General features: G+C 40.8%; 1 protein-coding gene across 4 annotated transcripts in view; it reads right to left on the reverse strand.

Annotated features, from left to right (window-relative positions):
* Window positions 1–19457, reverse strand: part of LOC122565142 — a 108780-nt gene that overhangs the window by 58778 nt on the left and 30545 nt on the right. For all 4 annotated transcript variants that reach the window (XM_043720808.1, XM_043720807.1, XM_043720809.1 and 1 more), the window contains 3 exons: window positions 18336–18385; window positions 12695–12744; window positions 6245–6360 (listed from right to left, as the gene is read on the reverse strand). In XM_043720808.1, coding sequence (XP_043576743.1) covers window positions 6245–6360; window positions 12695–12744; window positions 18336–18385 — 216 coding nt within the window. The remainder of the gene's footprint in view (window positions 1–6244; window positions 6361–12694; window positions 12745–18335; window positions 18386–19457) is intronic.

Consider the following 19457-nt stretch of genomic DNA (forward strand, 5'->3'; position numbering starts at 1 on the left):
TGAGAGGCATTGATAGAGTCGATAGCCAGAGACTATTTCCCAGGGCAGAAATGACTAACATGAGGGGTCATAGTTTTAAGCTGGTTGGAGGAAAGTATAGAGGGGGTGTCAGAGGCGGGTTCTTTACACAGAGAGTTGTGAGAGCATGGAATGCGTTGCCAGCAGCAGTTGTGGAAGCAAGGTCATTGGGGACATTTAAGAGACTACTGGACATGCATATGGTCACAGAAATTTGAGGGTGCATACATGAGGATCAATGGGCGGCACGGTGGCACAGTAGTTAGCACTACTGCCTCACAGCACCGGAGACCCGTTCAATTCCCGCCTCGGGCGACTGACAGTGTGGAGTTTGCACATTCTCCCCGTGTCTGTGTGGGTTTCCTCCAGGTGCTCCGGTTTCCTCCCACAGTCCAAAGATGTGCAGGTCAGGTGAATTGGCCATGCTAAATTGCCCGTAGTGTTAGGTAAAGGGGTAAATGTAGGGGAATGGGTGGGTTGCGTTTCGACGGGTCGGTGTGGACTTGTTGGACCGAAGAGCCTGTTTCCACACTGTAATGTAATGTAAAAAAAAACAACATAATGGGCTGAAGGGCCTGTTCTGTGCTGTACTGTTCTATGTTCTATGATGCCAAAGACACAGGAAAGGCAAAGTTGGAGAGGATTTATGGTGCTTTAAAGTCAGGATGTACTCTGAATACCATGTGCTGGTCCAATCAGGAATATTGTAGGAGAAAATGAGGACTGCAGATGCTGGAGTGTAGGTTAAAATCTTCTAGGAGCAGATTCCTGAAGAAGGGCTCATGCCTGAAACGTCGATTCTCCTGCTCCTTGGATGCTGCCTGACCTGCTGCGCTTTTCCAGCAACACATTTTTAATCAGGAATATTGGCCAATCAATGTAAAGATTCTGAGGTAGGAGAAGATTTTTTTAAGCGTGCTTCACCAAAAGAAAGCAAGAGTATATAGATCAGGATTAAAACTGTTATAGAACAAGAAAAAACCAAAACAAAGATCAAAATGGAGATTAAGAGATCAAAGGAAATGAATGTGGTAAAAATAAGTTTTACCCAAAAAAACCATATCCATGAGTCCTAGAAGCAAGATGTTGGAACTCAAGGCTGTTGCGGCAATTAGCAACTGTGTTGACTGAAGATCTCAAAAACAACTTCACCTTAAACAGAAGTTTTAAGTTCTCAGCAAGGGCATACTACACAGGAAAAAAAACATAGATTAGAGGATGGGACTAGCTGTATTGGTTTATTTGTAGGCGATAATGTAAATTCATTTTATCTAAGTTGACATGGCCTCTGTGACTGACACATTTTGTAAATTGAGATTGAAGGATGTGGGTGGCACAGTGGCTCAGTGGTTAGCACTGCTGCCTCACAACGCCAGAGACCTGGGTTCAATTCCCGCCTCAGGCGTGACTGACTGTGTGGAGTTTGTACATTCTCCCCGTGTCTGCGTGGGTTTTCCTCCGGGTGCTCCGGTTTCCTCCCACAGTCCAAAGATGTGCAGGTTACTAAATTGACTATAGTGTTAAGTGAAGGGGTAAATGTAGGGGAATGGGTCTGGGTGGGTAGTGCTTTGGCGGGTCGGTGTGGACGTGTTGGGCCGAAGGGCCTGTTTCCACACTGCAATCTAATCTAATCAGATGGCAGGGATAAGCAAAATGACCACTGAGCATAGGAAGGTGTTTTCAACAAGGAAAGAAAAAGGAAAGATTGCATGTATATAGTGCTCATCTCAATATTCTTAAGCATCACACTACTATACGTTCAATGAAACTATAATCATTGTTCGAATGTAGGAAATCTGACAGCTAATTTGCACTCAGCAGAGTTCCACAAAAAAAAAATGTGATAATGACCCAAGTAATCAATATTTTTACAAAATCAAGGACCAAGACAATGGGGCTAAGCCACCTTCTCATTATCAAAATGATGCCTTTGGATCTTTTACATCTATGCATACAGACAGATGGGCTTTGGTTAACATCTCATTTGAAAAACAACACCTCAGATAGTTCAATACACCCCCAGCACCATATGACGGTGTCATGTGTTTGCAACTGAGTTGTTGCTGATGCACATTACTAACTATGTAATCGAAAGGGAATTTCACGAGTTTCCACTGGGTCACAAGAAGAGGGGTCAGGTTATATCATGTAGAAATAATGAAGGTCTGCACTCTTAAAAAATGCAGCATCACAGAAAACTTCACAGGAAATCTAAGACTCCGGCAGTTCTTAGGTGGTCTAGAATGTTAGCTAACATTAGAATTCTTCCACAGGTGATGCAGAAAATTGTACCTCTTTCAACTTGACTAACTGTAGTCGCTATATGTCTCCTTTCCATTGGGGAGACCAAATAGAGACTGTGTGTTTGCTTTGCAGAACACATCCACTCAGTTAACAATCATGACCCTGATTTCTGGACCTTGCCATTCCATTACGCCATCTTGCATGCGTGCTTGCATTTCTGTGCTAGGCTTGCTGTAGTACTCCAGTGAAGATTAAATCAAGCTGAATGAACATCACCTCATCTTTTAGAAAGGCACTTTAAGAACAAAGAAAAGAACAAAGAAAATTACAGCACAGGAACAGGCCATTTGGCCCTCCAAGCCTGTATCTATGCAGATTCTCTACCTAAATCTGTTGCCTATTTTCTAAGGGTCTGTATCCCTCTGCTCCCTGCCCATTCATGTATTGATTGATGTGGTGCTATAGATTAGATTAGATTACTTACAGTGTGGAAACAGGCCCTTCGGCTCAACGAGTCCACACCGACCCACCTAAGCGCAACCCACCCACACCCATTCTCCTACACTTACCCCTTCACCTAACACTATGGGCAATTTAGCATGGCCAATTCACCTAACCTGCACATTTTTGGACTGTGGGAGGAAACCGGAGCACCTGGAGGAAACCCACGCAGACACAGGGAGAATGTGCACACAGTCCCACACAGTCAGTCAGTCGTCTGAGGTGGGAATTGAACCCGGGTCTCTGGTGCTGTGAGGCAGCAGTGCTCGTGCCGCCCATGGTGTCTAGATACATCTTAAATGACTGCTGTTGTGCCCACCTCTAGCACCTCCACTGGCAACGCATTCCAGACACCCACCACCCTCTGTGTAAAGAACTTTCCACACTTATCTCCCCTAAACTTTTCCCCTCTCACTTTGAACTCGTCATCCCGAGTAACTGAGTCCTCCACTCTGGGAAAAAGCTTCTTGCTATCCACCCTGTCTATACTTCTCATGATTTTGTAGACCTCAATCAGGTCTCCCCTCAACCTCCGTCTTTCCAATGAAAATAATCCTAATCTACTCAACCTGTCTTCATAGCTAGCGCCCTCCATTCCAGCCAACATCCTGGTGAACCTCCTCTGCACCCTCTCCAAAGTATCCACATCCTTTTGGTAATGTGGTGACGAGAACTGTATGCAGTATTCCAAATGTGGCTGAACCAAAGCTTTCGACACCTGTAACATGACCTGCCAACTCTTGTTCTCAATACCCCATCCAATAAAGGAAAGCCTTCTTGACTGCTCTATTGAACTGTGTTACCACCTTCAGGGAACAATGGACCTGAACACCCAGCTCTCTCTGTACATCAATTTTCCCCAGGACTTTTCCATTTACTGTATAGTTCGCCTTTGAATTGGATCTTCCAAAATGCATCACCTCGCATTTGCCCACATTGATCTCCATCTGCCATTTCTCTACCCAACTCTCCACTTTATCTATATTCTGTTCTACTCTCTGACCATCCCCTTCACTATCTGCAACTCCACCAATCTTAGTGTCATCTGCCAACTTGCTAATCAGACCACCTGTACCTTCCTCCAAATCATTTATGTATATCACAAACAACAGTGGTCCCAGCACGGATCCCTGTAGAAACCACTTGTCACAGGTCTCTATTTTGAGAAAATATCTACCACTACAACTCTCGGTTCCCTGTGGTCCAGCCAGTTCTCTATCCAGTTAGCTCGTACACCCTGGACTCCATGCGACTTCACCTTCTCCATCAGCCTATCATGGAGAACTTTATCTAAAGTTCATGTATATGACTCTACAGCCCTTCCTTCATCAATTAACTTTGTCATTCCTCAAAGAGTCTTCTGGACTCAACAACTTCACACCATGAATTCTGACTTCTACTATATAGCATCACCTCAAAAAATGTATTTGTATCTTTTTTTCATGCTTGTTTTTGGTTAGAACTGACCTTTATTCTACTCTAGACCAATACTTCATCTCTTCTCTACAACAATTGCCATTTTCTTTGACTTTAGTTCACTCACTCTGCAACCTTTCGCAGACCTTCCCTTCTGTTCCACTTGCTCCTGCTCTCTGTCTCAAAGCATCCATTGCCAACTCTCTTCTATTCAGAAGAGTCAAATTAGATTTAAAACAGTAATGCTGATACTTTCTCCATAGATGCTGCCAGACCTGCTGAGTTTCTCTAGCACTTTGTTTTACTTCCAGATCTCCAGCATCCATAGATAGTATTTTCACTTGTGTTAAAATGTTATGAGATTAGAAACATTATGAGCAGTTACTTCCATTTCAACATGATGATGTCAGCAAGCAAACTGGGAATAGAAATAAAGATACAGAGACCAAAACATATTCTGGGTTAAAGAGTGTGGTGCTAGAAAAGCACAGCTGGTCAGGCAGCATCCAAGGAGCAGGAGAGTCATAAGCCCTTCATCAAGATTTAACTAACTGGCTAGCTGGCTTTATTTTTCCAGCACCACACTCTTCGACTCTGATCTCCAGCATCTGCAGTCCTCACTTTCTCTGTATTCTGGGTTAATAAAATACTAAGACAATAATACTCACATTTGCAAGTGAAAAGGCTAATTTGAATGCATCAAAGGAAATGCATAAGTAAAGCGAGTTGACTTGGAGTATTTTGGAAATGTTTAACTAATAGCATTTAAATGCAATCAACCACACAGGGCAAATACATACTAAGAACTTAGTAAGAACTGATTAAAGAAATATAATCCTCAAATAGATTGAGTAATGTGAAAAGGCATAAATTTAAATTAAAACAACTTGCAGTCTTAAGGAAGAAGAATGAAGGAAACTGATGTGAATAGCAAAGTGAAAAAAGAAAGAAATAACTATGACTGGAATTAAGTTTAAAAATTAAAACAACAAGATGATGATAGAAAAGGTAAAAGCAAAAGATGTTGGAAAACTGAAATTTAAACAAACATACCTCGCAGATCAGACAGTATTTGTGGAAGCAGAAACAGAGTTAACATTTTGAGTCTGACAAACTCTTCTTCAGAACTCAATATGAAAAATCAGAGGCTGTTTTAGAGAGAAACTGAGGTTTTAAAAAAATTGTATTTTCCATATCAAGTAGATACTTATAGAAATACTCATTTGAGAAAGCACACCATCATGTTACCAATTTTAAGAGGTTCAACAACTAAACTTAATTCCCTGTCATGTTATCATGCAATAAATAGCCTGAACACGGTTAAAAAGTAATCGAATACATTCAAGGCATATATTTCTAGATATTAATGACATCAGTTGATATTGAAAACCGGAGATTGAAGATCAGTCTTATGGGGCTGAGTGGCCTACTTTTGCTATGTTCTGAAAACTAATTTATCACAAGGGAGACTGCTATATACCAAAGGATATAATGTGGAGGATATGTCCAGCAGGATGAAAATATTAATTACTGCTCATTTCTAAAACAAGCTGATTTAATATACAGATCCTTAGTCCCAATGTGACTGATTGGATTGTTCTGCAGTTCAATAAAAATATCAGAGGTGGATGCTTTTGAAACAAATGCATCCAGATACCGAATTACAAACATAATCATAACTCTGAAAACAGTCATGATGCAGTGATGTTCTGTTTACACAGAGAAAGATTCTACTAATGTTAACACCCTAAAAATAAGATGATGCGCCAAAGCACATTACAATCAACTTTTGAAGTGTGGTCACTATTTTAACAGAATAGCATTGCTGTTAATATTGGACAAATAAACTATTTCAGCATGTCATGCTCTTGTGATGATAAATATGAAATAAGATCAAATTACATTCACAAAGCTGCATATCAAATTACCTAGAAGCACAGATGAAGAATTGGCCTATACCAATACACAAGGAGAATAAAAGAGCAACAATTAGAATTTTAGAAAATCTGAAACATTAATATTGCCTGGCAAAATCAATTACATTTCTAACATGTAGCAGTATTACCTGTCTCTAGGTTGTTCACAGTCATTCTCAGCTTTGGATTTGCAACCTGGATTGGAACCTGTCACATTTCTAACTTTCTCCTCTGCAGACCTTTTGTATTTAGGCTCACTTTCATCCTGCAGATCCAAAAACACATTTTACTCGAACATGCACGGGACTGTAAATGAATGCATCATTCCTCACAGGGGAGATGGTAGATTAGTGGTAATGTCACTTAACTAGTCTGCTAAACTCATCTACCAATCCAGATGTCTAGGCTAATGTACTCAGATTGTGGGTTCAAATAAAATTACAGCAACTGTTGGAATACAAAGTTAGTTTCAGTAATGACAATTGACAGTGATTGTTGTAAAAAACCAACTGGTTCACTAATGTCCTTTAGAAAAGGAAATCCACTTTCTTTATCTGATCCAGTCTGCGTTGGATTCCAAATCTACAGCAATGTGGTTGATTCTTAAATGTCTTCTGAAATGGCCTAACAAACTAATTAGTTCAAAGCAATCAAGGATGGGTAATAAATGCTGCCTTGCCAGTGACATCCCATGAAAGAAATTAAAGAAAACCTCATGATCAAGAACCATCAACAACCAGGCAAACAGAGAAACAGATCCCTCTTTGCTCCACATTGGCGACAGCATGTGGAAGACACCAAGCCAGTTGAGATGGCAAACAGGAGCTGCACACAGGATCTATCAATAACACTCAGCACATGGTTATTTGTCCTCATAATAGCAGAAAGCAAATGTCTTGCTATATTTTGAACACCAGTCAAGTCCTGCAACACACTAAATTATAAAGAAATTCCAGGTACAGTTCAGGTGGATTTGCTAATGCTTATATTCAGCTATCACCTTCTGGCCTCTAATCAAAAATCCCAAGTCAGTCCATCAAATTTATAAATGGTGTTGAAAAACCAAAAATGGGACAAACTGCTGTCATGGAAAATACTGTAAGTAGAAAGCAGAGCTATTTTGAAAGTAGTAATTACATCTCATGTGCAATTTTCCTCTAATTGTGTTAATCACCTATTCCCTAAAGTATTTAGATTACTCTAATTCTCTTCTGTAATATTACCTTGAACCTTTCTTTGCTGAAACTCTTATCTCAACTTTATCAATCCTTTTGCTCTACTACACCAGTCTGACACTATCTCTGTAAATCCTCATTATGTATTTGATACCCTAACATCTAAAGCAAGACTTAATTGAGGCACACAAGAACACAGAAATAGGGCATTCAGTATCTTGAGCCTGTTCTGCCATTCCATCACACTCTGGCTGACTTGTGTCTAGAATCACAAAATGGTTACATTACAGAAGGCCATTACTTCGGGTGTTAGTTCTCTGAAACAGCTATACAGCAGAATCAATTCACAAGTCTTTTGAAACCCGGCAAATTTTCTTCCTCCAGGTTCTCAGAGTTCTCCTTTGAAAGCCATGATAGAACCTGCCTCCATTACACACTCAAGTAGTGCACATCCTAATCACTTTTCTCCTGCTTCTTGGACGCTGCCTGAACTGCTGTGCTTTTCCAGTGCCACATTTTTTGACTCAGATGTCCAGCATTTGCAGTCCTCACTTTCTCCTATTTGCTGCATAGAAGAAACTTTCCCATATATCACTATTGGTAGGAAGCTTATGGCCAATGATTCCTTCAGATTCCTACGATGCATTCAATTCAGTGCCGGTGACTGATTAACTTAAAGTATATTAAGCATTTCTAACACTTCCCCTTCATCAATTTAGAGCCCTATCATCTTACCCAACTGAAACAGAAAATGCTTGAGAAACACAGCAGATATTTCAGCATCTGGAGAGAGAAAATAAAGGTAATGTTTTGAGTCCGGTGACTCTAATTCAAGCTAGAAGCAGCTAGGAAAGAGTGATATCTAAAGAGGGCATGGGGCTAGGTGGTGTTGGTGGAGAAGAGATCCACATATGAGATGAGGTTACATGGTCCAGGAAAGATAGGAATTTTCCAAGAGCTGGCAGTCAGCGTCTGTAAGACAAAGGTCTTACCAACTTCCTCTTTCGCCATGGCTTCAGTACCTTCACCTTCCTTGGTCAAATCAGATAGAAAGTTATCACTTTATTTCGCAATAATGATCTCTGCCATCTTATATAGATTACAGCGAGTTTTGAGAAGACTTGTAGCTTAGGTTGAGGTTTTGAATGTAGGTTTGCTCGCTGAGCTGAAAGGTTCATTTCCAGACGTTTCGTTACCTTACTAGGTAACATCTTCAGTGGACCTCAGGCGAAGCAATGCTGAAAATTCCTGCTTTCTATTTATATGTTTGGGTTTCTTTGGGTCGGTGATGTCATTTCCTGTGGTGATGTCACTTCCTGTTCCTTTTCTCAGGGGGTGGTGGATGGGGTCTAACTCGATGTGTTTGTTGATAGAGTTCCGGTTGGAATGCCATGCTTCTAGGAATTCCCGTGCGTGTCTTTGCTTGGCTTGTCCTAGGATGGATATGTTGTCCCAGTCGACTGGGACAAGCCAAACAAAGATACGCACGGGAATTCCTAGAAGCATGGCATTCCAACCGGAACTCTATCAACAAACACATCGAGTTACACCCCCTGAGAAAAGGAACAGGAAGTGACATCACCACAGGAAATGACATCACCGACCCAAAGAACCCCAAACATATAAATAGAAAGCAGGAATTTTCAGCATTGCTTCGCCTGAGGTCCACTGAAGATGTTACCTAGTAAGGTAACGAAACGTCTGGAAATGAACCTTTCAGCTCAGCGAGCAAACCTACATCCAAAATATAGATTATGCTTTTGGTCCTCAATCAAAATTTGCCTCCTCTCAAAGACAAACAAGTCTAGGGAATGCACGATAACTGGCAGGACCCTGGGAAGTACCGAGATCAGACTGTCCTTGGCGTACATGTACACCAGTCCCTTAAGGTATCGGGACAGGTGGATAAGGTGGTTCAGAAGCCATATGATATGCTTGCCTTTATTAGCCGAAGCAGTGAGTTAGACCATAGCGAGAGGGATATGATTGCTCTGGAAAGGGTGCAGAGGAAATTTACCAGGATGTTGCCTGGGTTGGAGAGTTTCAGTTATGAAAAAGAGATGCTGGAGATCAGTGTCGAAGAGTGTGGCACTGGAAAAGCCCAACAGGTCAAGCAGCATGCAAGGAGCAGGAGACAAATGATTAGGATATGTACTACTTCAGTGTGTGATGGAGGCAGATTCAATCATTTGATACAGAAGAGAGGGGACATGATTGAGATGTATAAAATTATGAGGGGCATAGATAAAGTAGATAAGAAGAGAATTTTCCCCTTGATGTAGGACCAATGACCAGGTGCACCATACTTAATGGAAAGGGCAGAAGGTTTAGATGAGATGTGAGGAAAAGCTTTTTCACCCAGAGTGTGGAGGGAATTTGGAAATTACTGCCTGTTAGGGTGTGACAAGTAGAAACTCTTGTAACATTTATGAAGTATTTAGATGTGCATTTGCAACACTGGTTGATGTGGTGTATATGGATTTCAGTAAGACTTTTCCCCATGGTAAGCTAATGCACAAAATAATGAGGCATGAGGGTGATTTAGTGGCTTGGATCAGAAATTGGCTAGCTGAAGGAAGACATCTGAAGGTGGTGGTTGATGGGAAATGTTCATCCTGGGGTTCAGTTATGACTGGTGGACCACAATGATCTGTTTTAGGTCCACTGCTGTTTGTCATTTTCATAAATGACCTGGATGAGGGTGTAGAAGGATACGTTAGTAAATTTGCAGATGACACTAAGGTGGGTAGAGTTGTGAATAATGCAGAAGGATGTTGGAGGTTACAGAAGGACATAGATAAGCTGCACAAAACTCTAACTATGGGCTGAGAGGTGGCAAATGGACTTTAATGTGGAAAAATGTGAGATGATTCACTTTGGAAGGAGCTACAGGAATGCAGAGTACTGGGCTAATGGTAAGATTCTTGGTCGTGTGGATGAGCAGAGAGATCTTGGTGTCAATTTACATTGACCCCTGAAAGTTGCCACCCACATTGCTAGGGTTGTTAAGAAGGCATACAGTGTGTTAGCTTTTATTAGTAGAGGGATTGAGTTTCAGAACCTTGAGGTCATGCTGCAGCTGTACAAAACTCTGGTGCGGCCACACTGCCATGTATTGCATACAGTTCTGGTCACTGCATTATAGGAAGAATGTGGAAGCTTTGGAAAGGGTTCAGGGGAGATTTACTAGGATGTTGCCTGGTATGGAGGGAAGGTCTTACGAGGGGAAAGGCTGAGGGACTTGAGGCTGTTTTCGTTAGAGAGAAGAAGGTTGAGAGGTGACTCAATTGAGACATATAAGATAATCAGAGGGTTAGATAGGGTGGACAGTGAGAGCCCTTTTCCTTGGGTGGTGAACGCTAGCACGAGGAGGCATAGCTTTAAATTGAGGGGTGATAGATATAGGACAGATGTCAGAAGTAGTTTTTTTACTCAAGAGTAGCAGCGGTGTGGAACAGTAGTGGACACGCCAACTTTAAGGGCATTTAAATAGTCATTGGACAGACATATAGATGAAAATGGAATAGTGTAGGTTAGGTGCGGTTCAGATTGATTTCAAAGGTCAGTGCAACATCGACGACCGAAGAGCCTGTATTGTGCTGTAATGTTCTATGTCCAAAGGCATACAATGCTGTGGATAAAGCGCTGGAAAATGGGATTAGAATAGTTAGGTGGTCTTTTTGACTGGCACAGATTTGATGGGCTGAAGAATAGTGATAATGGGTAACTTTTATTAACCAAATCATCATTAGGATAATTATAAAAAGGAACGGTGGTGCTAGCAAACCGGATCAGCCTGGCTGATGAGAGTGAGTAGGATAAAAGCAGAAAAGTGTGCACATGACAGATACTGGATTGATAATTTGGTCCCACTCCTGTTCAGGTACAACTCAACTGGCATTCATCAATCCCATTTTCCCAGAAACAGTCCTAAATGCTTCAGTATTCTAAAGCACTCCTTCCTTTGGCACCATCTCTCCAGTCATGTATTTGTCTGCCTTAATCATCTTTTCTATACTCACTAGACACAATGCACTAAGAGTAAGCCAGAAATTACTACCTTTGACATTCTGCATGCTAGTCTCCTTCTTTAATCAGTAAAATCTGCCTGCAGGAATTCATTCCTATTACTACAAATATTTACAGTATTGATATGAATCACGACTATCTTCCCCCTGCGTGTTGTGCAGCCATTCATTGATATGCTTGAGTATGACACCAAAGAATCAACAACAAACTGGGGCTTACATCATTGGCAACTATAACTATAATGTGACTACAAAATCTTCCACCACAATTGTCTTCGCAATCTTTCTACTATTGTGGTCATTTTAACATGACTTTTCAGATATTTCCTGTGCAGTGTGAGACCTCATGTAATAGCTGCTCTGTCAGTTATTACTTTCCTCCAAACATACACAATTTCTAATAAACAAGAACAAAAGGTGATAATAAATATCACCAAGGCTGTTTCACAAGCTGACATCAAATAAGTAACTTGCACCATATGTCCTCTACTATCAATGCAATGTTGAGGAAATAAAAGTTTTGTTCCAGGATCTGAAGAAGTGTCACTAGACTTGAATGTTAACTTTGCTTTCTCTCCACAGATGCTGTCAGACGTGTTGAGTTTCTCCAGCAACTGTTTTTGTTTTAGAACTTCAATATCCGCAGTTCTTTGTTTTATGTAACAACATAGAACAAGTTTCCACAATAATCTCTCAACCAAGGTTTATTTTTTAAAAATCATACCACAATGGAAGACATATAAGATAAAGATCATTTAGGTACAAATAAGGCATATTTCTTTGAAAAGGAAAGTTAACATATGCTGGATGACAAAAATTAAAGACAAAACAAAACAGAAGATTGATGAGAAACAAGATTCAATTAATAGAAATAATCACTTGGCAATAAAGAATGGGAGTATTGCTGATAAGAGAGACATGTTGTTGAAGACTTTTATCTTGCACTCATCAGGATAAACACAGACCAAATTTCAAACAGTCACAGCAATTCATACTACAGGAGAAAAGGGGTGAAGATTGGTTGCCAAATTGAGTCTGCATGGCCAAGAGAATTTGGGAAATCAAAAATTGTTTGTTTTCTAATGGCAATGCCTTAGTTTGAAAACAGAATTTTTATTGATGTTAAAGGTGAGATATGGCAAATAGGAAGTGAAACTGCGATCAGGCTACCAGTCTTATTCCAGAATTTAAGCCTGATAATGGCTCAGACTTGCATTTCAGATTTAGCATGTAACACACAGTGGTACACTCCATCTCTCTCTCTCTTTTCCTCAGATATACTGTGATAACTAAAAGGTTGATAGTTTCTATCTCTCATACAGTTCTCTGCTTGTCATTTTTATCAACGAGGTTATTTTACACAAGTAACTTGCTTTGTAGAACACAAATTACTCACCAACAGGTTTTTGTCCATGTCATCTGATGTCCCATGGTTGTCGGAGAGCCCTAAATGACACACATGGAATAAGTGACAATATAAGTGATACGTGATATAAAAACAATATTGTTTTAAATTTAAATTCAGATGGAAAATAGAAAAAGAACTCTGGGGACCTGATCAAGTGTACCCTAGAACTCTGTGGGAAGCTACAGAAGTGATTGCTGGGCCTCTTGTTGAGATATTTGTATCATCGATAGTCACAGGCAAGGTGCCAGAAGACTGGAGGTTGGCTAATGTGGTGTCACTGTTTAAGAAGGGTGGTAAGGACAAGCCAGGGAACTATAGACCAGTGAGCCTGATGTCAGTGGTGGGCAAGTTGTTGGAGGGAATCCTGAGGGACAGGATGTACATGTATTTGGAGAGGCAAAGACTAGTTAGGGATGGTCAACATGGCTTTGTGCGTGGAAAATCATGTCTCACAAACTTGATTGAGTTTTTTGAAGAAGTAATAAAGAGGATTGATGAGGGCAGAGCGGTAGATGTGATCTATATGGACTTCAGTAAGACATTTGACAAGGTTCCCCATGGGAGGTTGGTGAGCAAAGTTAGATCTCATGGAATAGAGGGAGAACTAGCCATTTGGATACAGAACTGGCTCAAAGGGAGAAGACAGACGGTGGTGGTGGAGGGTTGTTTTTCAGACTGGAGGCCTGAGACCAGTGGAGTGCTGGGTCCACTACTTTTCATCATTTATATAAATGATTTGGATGGGAGCATAAGAGGTATAGTTAGTAAGTTTGCAGATGACACCAAAATTAGAGGTGTAGTGGACAGCAAAAAAGGTTACCTCAGATTACAATAGGATCTGGACCAGATGGGCCAATGGGCTGAGAAGTGGCAGATGGAGTTTAATTCAGATAAATGTGAGGTGCTGCATTTTGGGAAAGCAAATCTTAGCAGGATTTACACACTTAATGGTAAGGTCCTTAATGGTAAGCATTGCAGAACAAAGAGACTTTGTAGTGCAGGTTCATAGCTCCTTGAAAGTGGAGTCGCAGGTAGATAGGATAGTGAAGAAGGTGTTTGGTATGCTTTCTTTTATTGGTCAGAGTATTGAGTACAGGAGTTAGGAGGTCATGTTGTGACTGTACAGGACATTGGTTAGGCCACTGTTGGAATGTTGCGTGCAATTCTGGTCTCCTTCCTATCGGAAAGATGTTCTGAAAATTGAAAGGGTTCGGAAAAGATTTACAAGGATGTTGCCAGGGTTGGAGGATTCGAGCTATAGGGAGAGGCTAAATAGGCTGGGGCTGTTTTCCCTGGAGCGTTGGAGGCCGAGGGGTGACCTTTTGAAGTTTATAAAATCATGAGGGGCATGGATAGGATAAATAGACAAAGTCTTTTCCCTGGGGTCGGGGAGTCCAGAACTAGAGGGCATAGGTTTACGGTGAGAGGGGAAAGATATAAAAGAGACCTAAGAGGCAATGTTTTCACTCAGAGGTGGGTATATGTATGAAATGAGCTGCCAGAGGATGTGGTGGAGGCTAGTACAATTGCAACATTTAAAAGGCATTTTTTTTTAGATTACATTACATTATAGTGTGGAAACAGGCCCTTTGGCCCAACAAGTCCACACCGACCCGCCGAAGCGCAACCCACCAATGCCCCTACATTTACCCCTTACCTAACACTACGGGCAATTTAGCATGGCCAATTCACCTGACCTGCACATCTTTGGACCGTGGGAGGAAACCGGAGCACCCAGGTGGGACTAGATTGGGTTGGGATATCTGGTTGGCATGGACGAGTTGGACCGAAGGGTCTGCTTCTATGCTGTACATCTCTATGACCACAGTCTGAGGGGGATTACAGCAGTAAAACAAATTATTTTGCATTTTTCTGTTTCCCAATTGATGACCTAGCAATTTTAAACACTGCAACAGAAATAATTTGTGTTACCTTCATTTACTATCTTGCTACTCCTAATGACTTCACTTTGGCTTATAACTATCTCTTCAATATTTAACATTTCTCACTTCAATATTAACTGGAAGAGAAACACTGTGAGCAACCTTTGGCAACTCATCATTGGAGGTCACGACCTAACGACGATCAAGAGTTTAATAAATAGGAGTACCAGCTATTTTGCCTCTCAATCCTCTCCCCAGTCAATAAAATAATTGCTGACCAAGAAAAAATGCATGAGAGAAATCAAGTGTGCCCTCAGAGGAGTAAATGTACACAATACAAACAGCAGCAGAAATCTCAGCTTAGTTCAGGAAATCTGGAATTGATTCAAAACGTGCAAGCCATCATCATATACCTTCACAAGAAAAGCATCTGTCTAAACTGCTCAATTAACCTAACTTCTACATCTGTATCACTCACAGATAAAGACAACTACCAGGGTATGAAGACCAAGTTGGCTAAAGTGGAGTGGGAAAATAGACTAAAAGATGATTGAGTTGCAATGGCAGACAATTAAGGAAATATTTTATAGCTCTCAACAAGGATATATTCCATTGAGTAAGAAAGACTAAGCCACATGAATGTGTCATCCATGGCCAATTAGGGAAATTAAGGGGGGTACCAAATGGAAAGAAAAGAGAATAGTGCTGAGAGGACTAGTGGTAGGGCAGAAGATTGGGAAAGGTGTCATAACCCAGCAGTAAATGACTTTAAAAACAAAAGGCAGATATTTCCATATGAGAGAAAATTAACAATATATAGAAACAGGCAGTAAAAGCCACCACATGTACATAGAAAGCAAAGAGTAGCTTAAATAGGGACTGGTTCCTTAGTAAGCGAGCCTGGAGAATTAGCAATGGAAACAACAACATGGCACAGGCTTTGATCAATATCTTGCACCCATCAATACAAACAAAAGGTATTCCTTAAATAGTTGAAAATCCAAAGGTGAATAGTCATGGTTGCTGGAAAATAAAAGTAAGGAGCATACTAATGGACCTAGAAGTTTACAAGTCCCCTCGGTCTGATAAACTGCATTGTAGGACCTTTGAAGAAGTAGATGCAGAGATAATAGTTACATTAGTTGAAAGCTTCCAAAATTCTCTAGATTCTGAGAAAATTACAGCAGATTCGAGAACCACCATGTAAACTTCTCTAGAAAGAAGAGAGATAGAAAGTGAGAAATTATAGGCCAGTTAGTCTCCATACGGAAAATGGCAAAATTGAATATTAAAGCTGTAGTAGCAGGACACTTAAAAAAACCATAATACAGTCAGACAATTACAACATGGTTTTGTGAAAAGGAATTTGTTTTTTAAAGGATCTAACAAGCAAGGTGGATAAAGGGGAATCAGCAAAAATAATATATTTGAATTTCCAAAGTTTGGGGTAATAACATAGAAGAAACAGTGCAGCCAAATTTCTTTATGATTCAAAGACAGGCAAGAAAGCACGATGGAAGGAGCATACACAATGTCTACAATGGGATGTAGATAAAGTGAGTGGGCAAAAAATTAACAAATGGAAAATAATGTGAGAAATTGTGAGCATGCCCACTTTGGTAGGAGGAATGGAAAAACAGAGTATTATTTAAATGGAGAGAGACTGAAGAATGTCACTGTACATGAATCACAACATTGGCTAATAGGGCACAGCAAATAGTTAATAAGGCAAACTACAAAGGGGAGAGAATAAAAAAGGTGAGAAGTCTTGTTATAGATCTAGAATATTCTGTGCAGTTTTGGTCACCCAGGAGCAAAAAACTAGCTTGTAAAGAAAGGTTGAGGAGATTCACCTTGTATATAATAGATGGCATGGTGGCTCAGTGGTTAGCACTGCTGCCTCACAGCACCAGGGACCTGGGTTCGAGTTCTGCCTCAGGTGACTGTGTGGAATTTGCACATTCTCCCAGTGTCTGCATGGGTTTCCTCTCACAGTCCAAAGCTGTGCAGGTCAGGTGAACTGGTCATGCTAAATTGCCCATAGTGTTAGATGCATCAGTCAAGGGTAAATACAGAATAGGGGAATGGGTCTGGGTGTGTTACTCTTCAGAGGGTCACTGTGGACCTGTTGGGCCAAATGGCCTGTTTCCATACTGTAGAAAATCTAATCTAATGGAGTTTAGGAGAAAGAGAAGTGTATTTTTTTTAAAACATACATGATTCTGAAGGCACTTGACAGGGTACGTGCTGAAAGGACTTTTCCACTGGGGGGGACCTCAGAATTAGGGGGCAGTTTCAAAATAGGCTCTCCCATTTCAGACACAGACGAGGCAGAATTTCTTCTCTCAGAAGGTCATTAGTCTTTGGAATTCCCTCGGGGAGAAAGTGAGGACTGCAGATGCTGGAGATCAGAGCTGAAAATGTGTTGCTGGAAAAGCGCAGCAGGTCAGGCAGCATCCAGGGAACAGGAGAATCGACGTTTCGGGCATAAGCCCTTCTTGGAAGGGCTTATGCCCGGAGCGTCGATTCTCCTGTTCCCTGGATGCTGCCTGACCTGCTGCGCTTTTCCAGCAACACATTTTCAGCTTTGGAATTCCCTCCCCAAGATTGGTTATTGAAGCTAAATCCTTCTCTGTATTCTTCCCCCCTCCGAACACCTTGTCAAAATGCCACTAGCAGATATAAAAATTTCAGTTAAACTAATAAATACTGATCAATACCAGGCCTGACCCACCAGCCTTAACTTAGTATCAGTAATACTCAGGGACTGCTGACTACTTTGCATATAAGATCAGGTTAGCCAGTAGGAAGCAAGATTTAATGAAACGTAGCTGTTCATTTCTTAACTTTTCATCCATTGAAACACATCTATCCAAACAAAAGAGGTCCAATAGGGCCCTTATGTTTAAATCTTATTAACATCAAATACAACGATTAGGGTCCAGTTGCCTCTTACAATCACCAAGATTAGGCTAGTTAAAATACTACAGTACACTACCAGAAAAAAAGTATCTTAAATAGCGCAAAACATACTGGCTTATTTTCCTAAAAAGGGAACAAAACTCAAAATTCTTGCACATTTTAGAAAACACCAGTTAAGGAACTTCAAACCTATTTTAAAAATCTTACTTCTAACATTTAGTTGCTAGCAATGTTCAAAAACTATATAAACGTAAAGTCACTCCCTTCAGTCTTTCTGAAAGTGTCCTGGCTGTAACATCTTCACAATTAAACTGGTGCAGTTACACGACTACAGAGAGTAAGATGTCAATTTTTATGTTCCACTGTGCTTTGAATTTTGGTTATATGCATTTTATACGAAGAGAATATACACAAGTAATTGGGGAGATGATGGCCTCATGGTATTATCACTAGACTATTAATCCAGAGACCTAAGTAATGTTTTGGGACCCAGTTCAAATCCCGCCATGAATTCAATGAAAATCTGCAACTAAGAGTTTCACAAACGACCATGGAACAGTTATCAATCGTCAGAAAATCTCATCTGGTTCACATTTCCTTTAGGGAAGGAAATTGCCATCCTTACCTGGTCTGGCCAATGTGGGTCACCAGACCCAGCAATGTGGTTGACTCTTAACTACACTCCGATTAATTAAGGATGGGCGATTAATGCGGGTCCAGCCAGTGATGCATACATTCAGTTAATGAATAGGAGAATTGCTTTCAAAAGCAACATTCAAAACAAACTGCTGATTACAAACTATGGAAGAATAATCTATGCTTACCTTTCAATGGATTTATTTCATTATTAGCATGCTTGCTATCCTTAATTGAGCTGAAAATACAAAATTGATTACCGGTAATTATAAAGCTTATAAATGGTTTCCCAAAATATTATTTATCCATCAACAGTTTTTATCTAGACCTTAAAACAAATTCTTCCAAACCTCCTGTAAAAACGTTGTGTTACTGGCAATGAGCACTTTTCAATATTTCAATGACATCTCATATCCCAGCCATAAAGAGTATAAGAGAACCATCCAGCACAGGAAGAGGACATTTGGTCCACTGTCAAGTCTTTTTACAAGGCCTACCCAAGTATTTCCACTCCTTTACTTTACTTTAACCACATAGCCTGACACACCTTCCTCTTCAAATGATTCATTCAATTCCTTTTTGCACATCATTACTTATTTTTCTTTCAGTGGCCAGTGAAGAAGGTTACATCAGATTACAACTGGATCATGATCAGATGGGCCAGTGGGCTGAGAAGTGGCAGATGGAGTTTAATTTAGATAAATGTGAGGTGCTGCATTTTGGGAAAGCAAATCTTAGCAGGACTTATGCACTTAATGGTAAGGTCCTAGGGAGTGTTGCTGAACAAAGAGACCTTGGAGTGCAGGTTCATAGCTCCTTGAAAGTGGAGTCATAGGTAGATAGGATAGTGAAGAAGGCGTTTGGTATGCTTTCCTTTATTGGTCAGAGTATCGAGTACAGGAGTTGGGAGGTCATGTTGCGGCTGTACAGGACATTGGTTAGGCCACTGTTGGAATATTGTGTACAATTCTGGTCTCCTTCCTTCGGAAAGATGTTGTGAAACTTGAAAGGGTTCAGAAAAGATTTACAGGGATGTTGTCAGGGTTGGAGGATTTGAGCTATAGTGGGTGGTTGAATAGCCTAGGGCTGTTTTCCCTGGAGCGTCAGAGGCTGAGGGGTGACCTTATAGAGGGTTACAAAATTATGAGCGGCATGGATAGGATAAATGGACAAAGTTTTTTCCTTAGGGCCTAGAGGGCAGAGGTATAGGGTGAAAGGAGAAAGTGAGGACTGCAGATGCTGGAGATCAGAGCTGAAAAATGTGTTGCTGGAAAAGCGCAGCAGGTCAGGCAGCATCCAAGGAGCAGGAG

This window comes from Chiloscyllium plagiosum, chromosome 31, assembly GCF_004010195.1.
Source record: "Chiloscyllium plagiosum isolate BGI_BamShark_2017 chromosome 31, ASM401019v2, whole genome shotgun sequence".
Classification (NCBI taxonomy): domain Eukaryota; kingdom Metazoa; phylum Chordata; class Chondrichthyes; order Orectolobiformes; family Hemiscylliidae; genus Chiloscyllium; species Chiloscyllium plagiosum.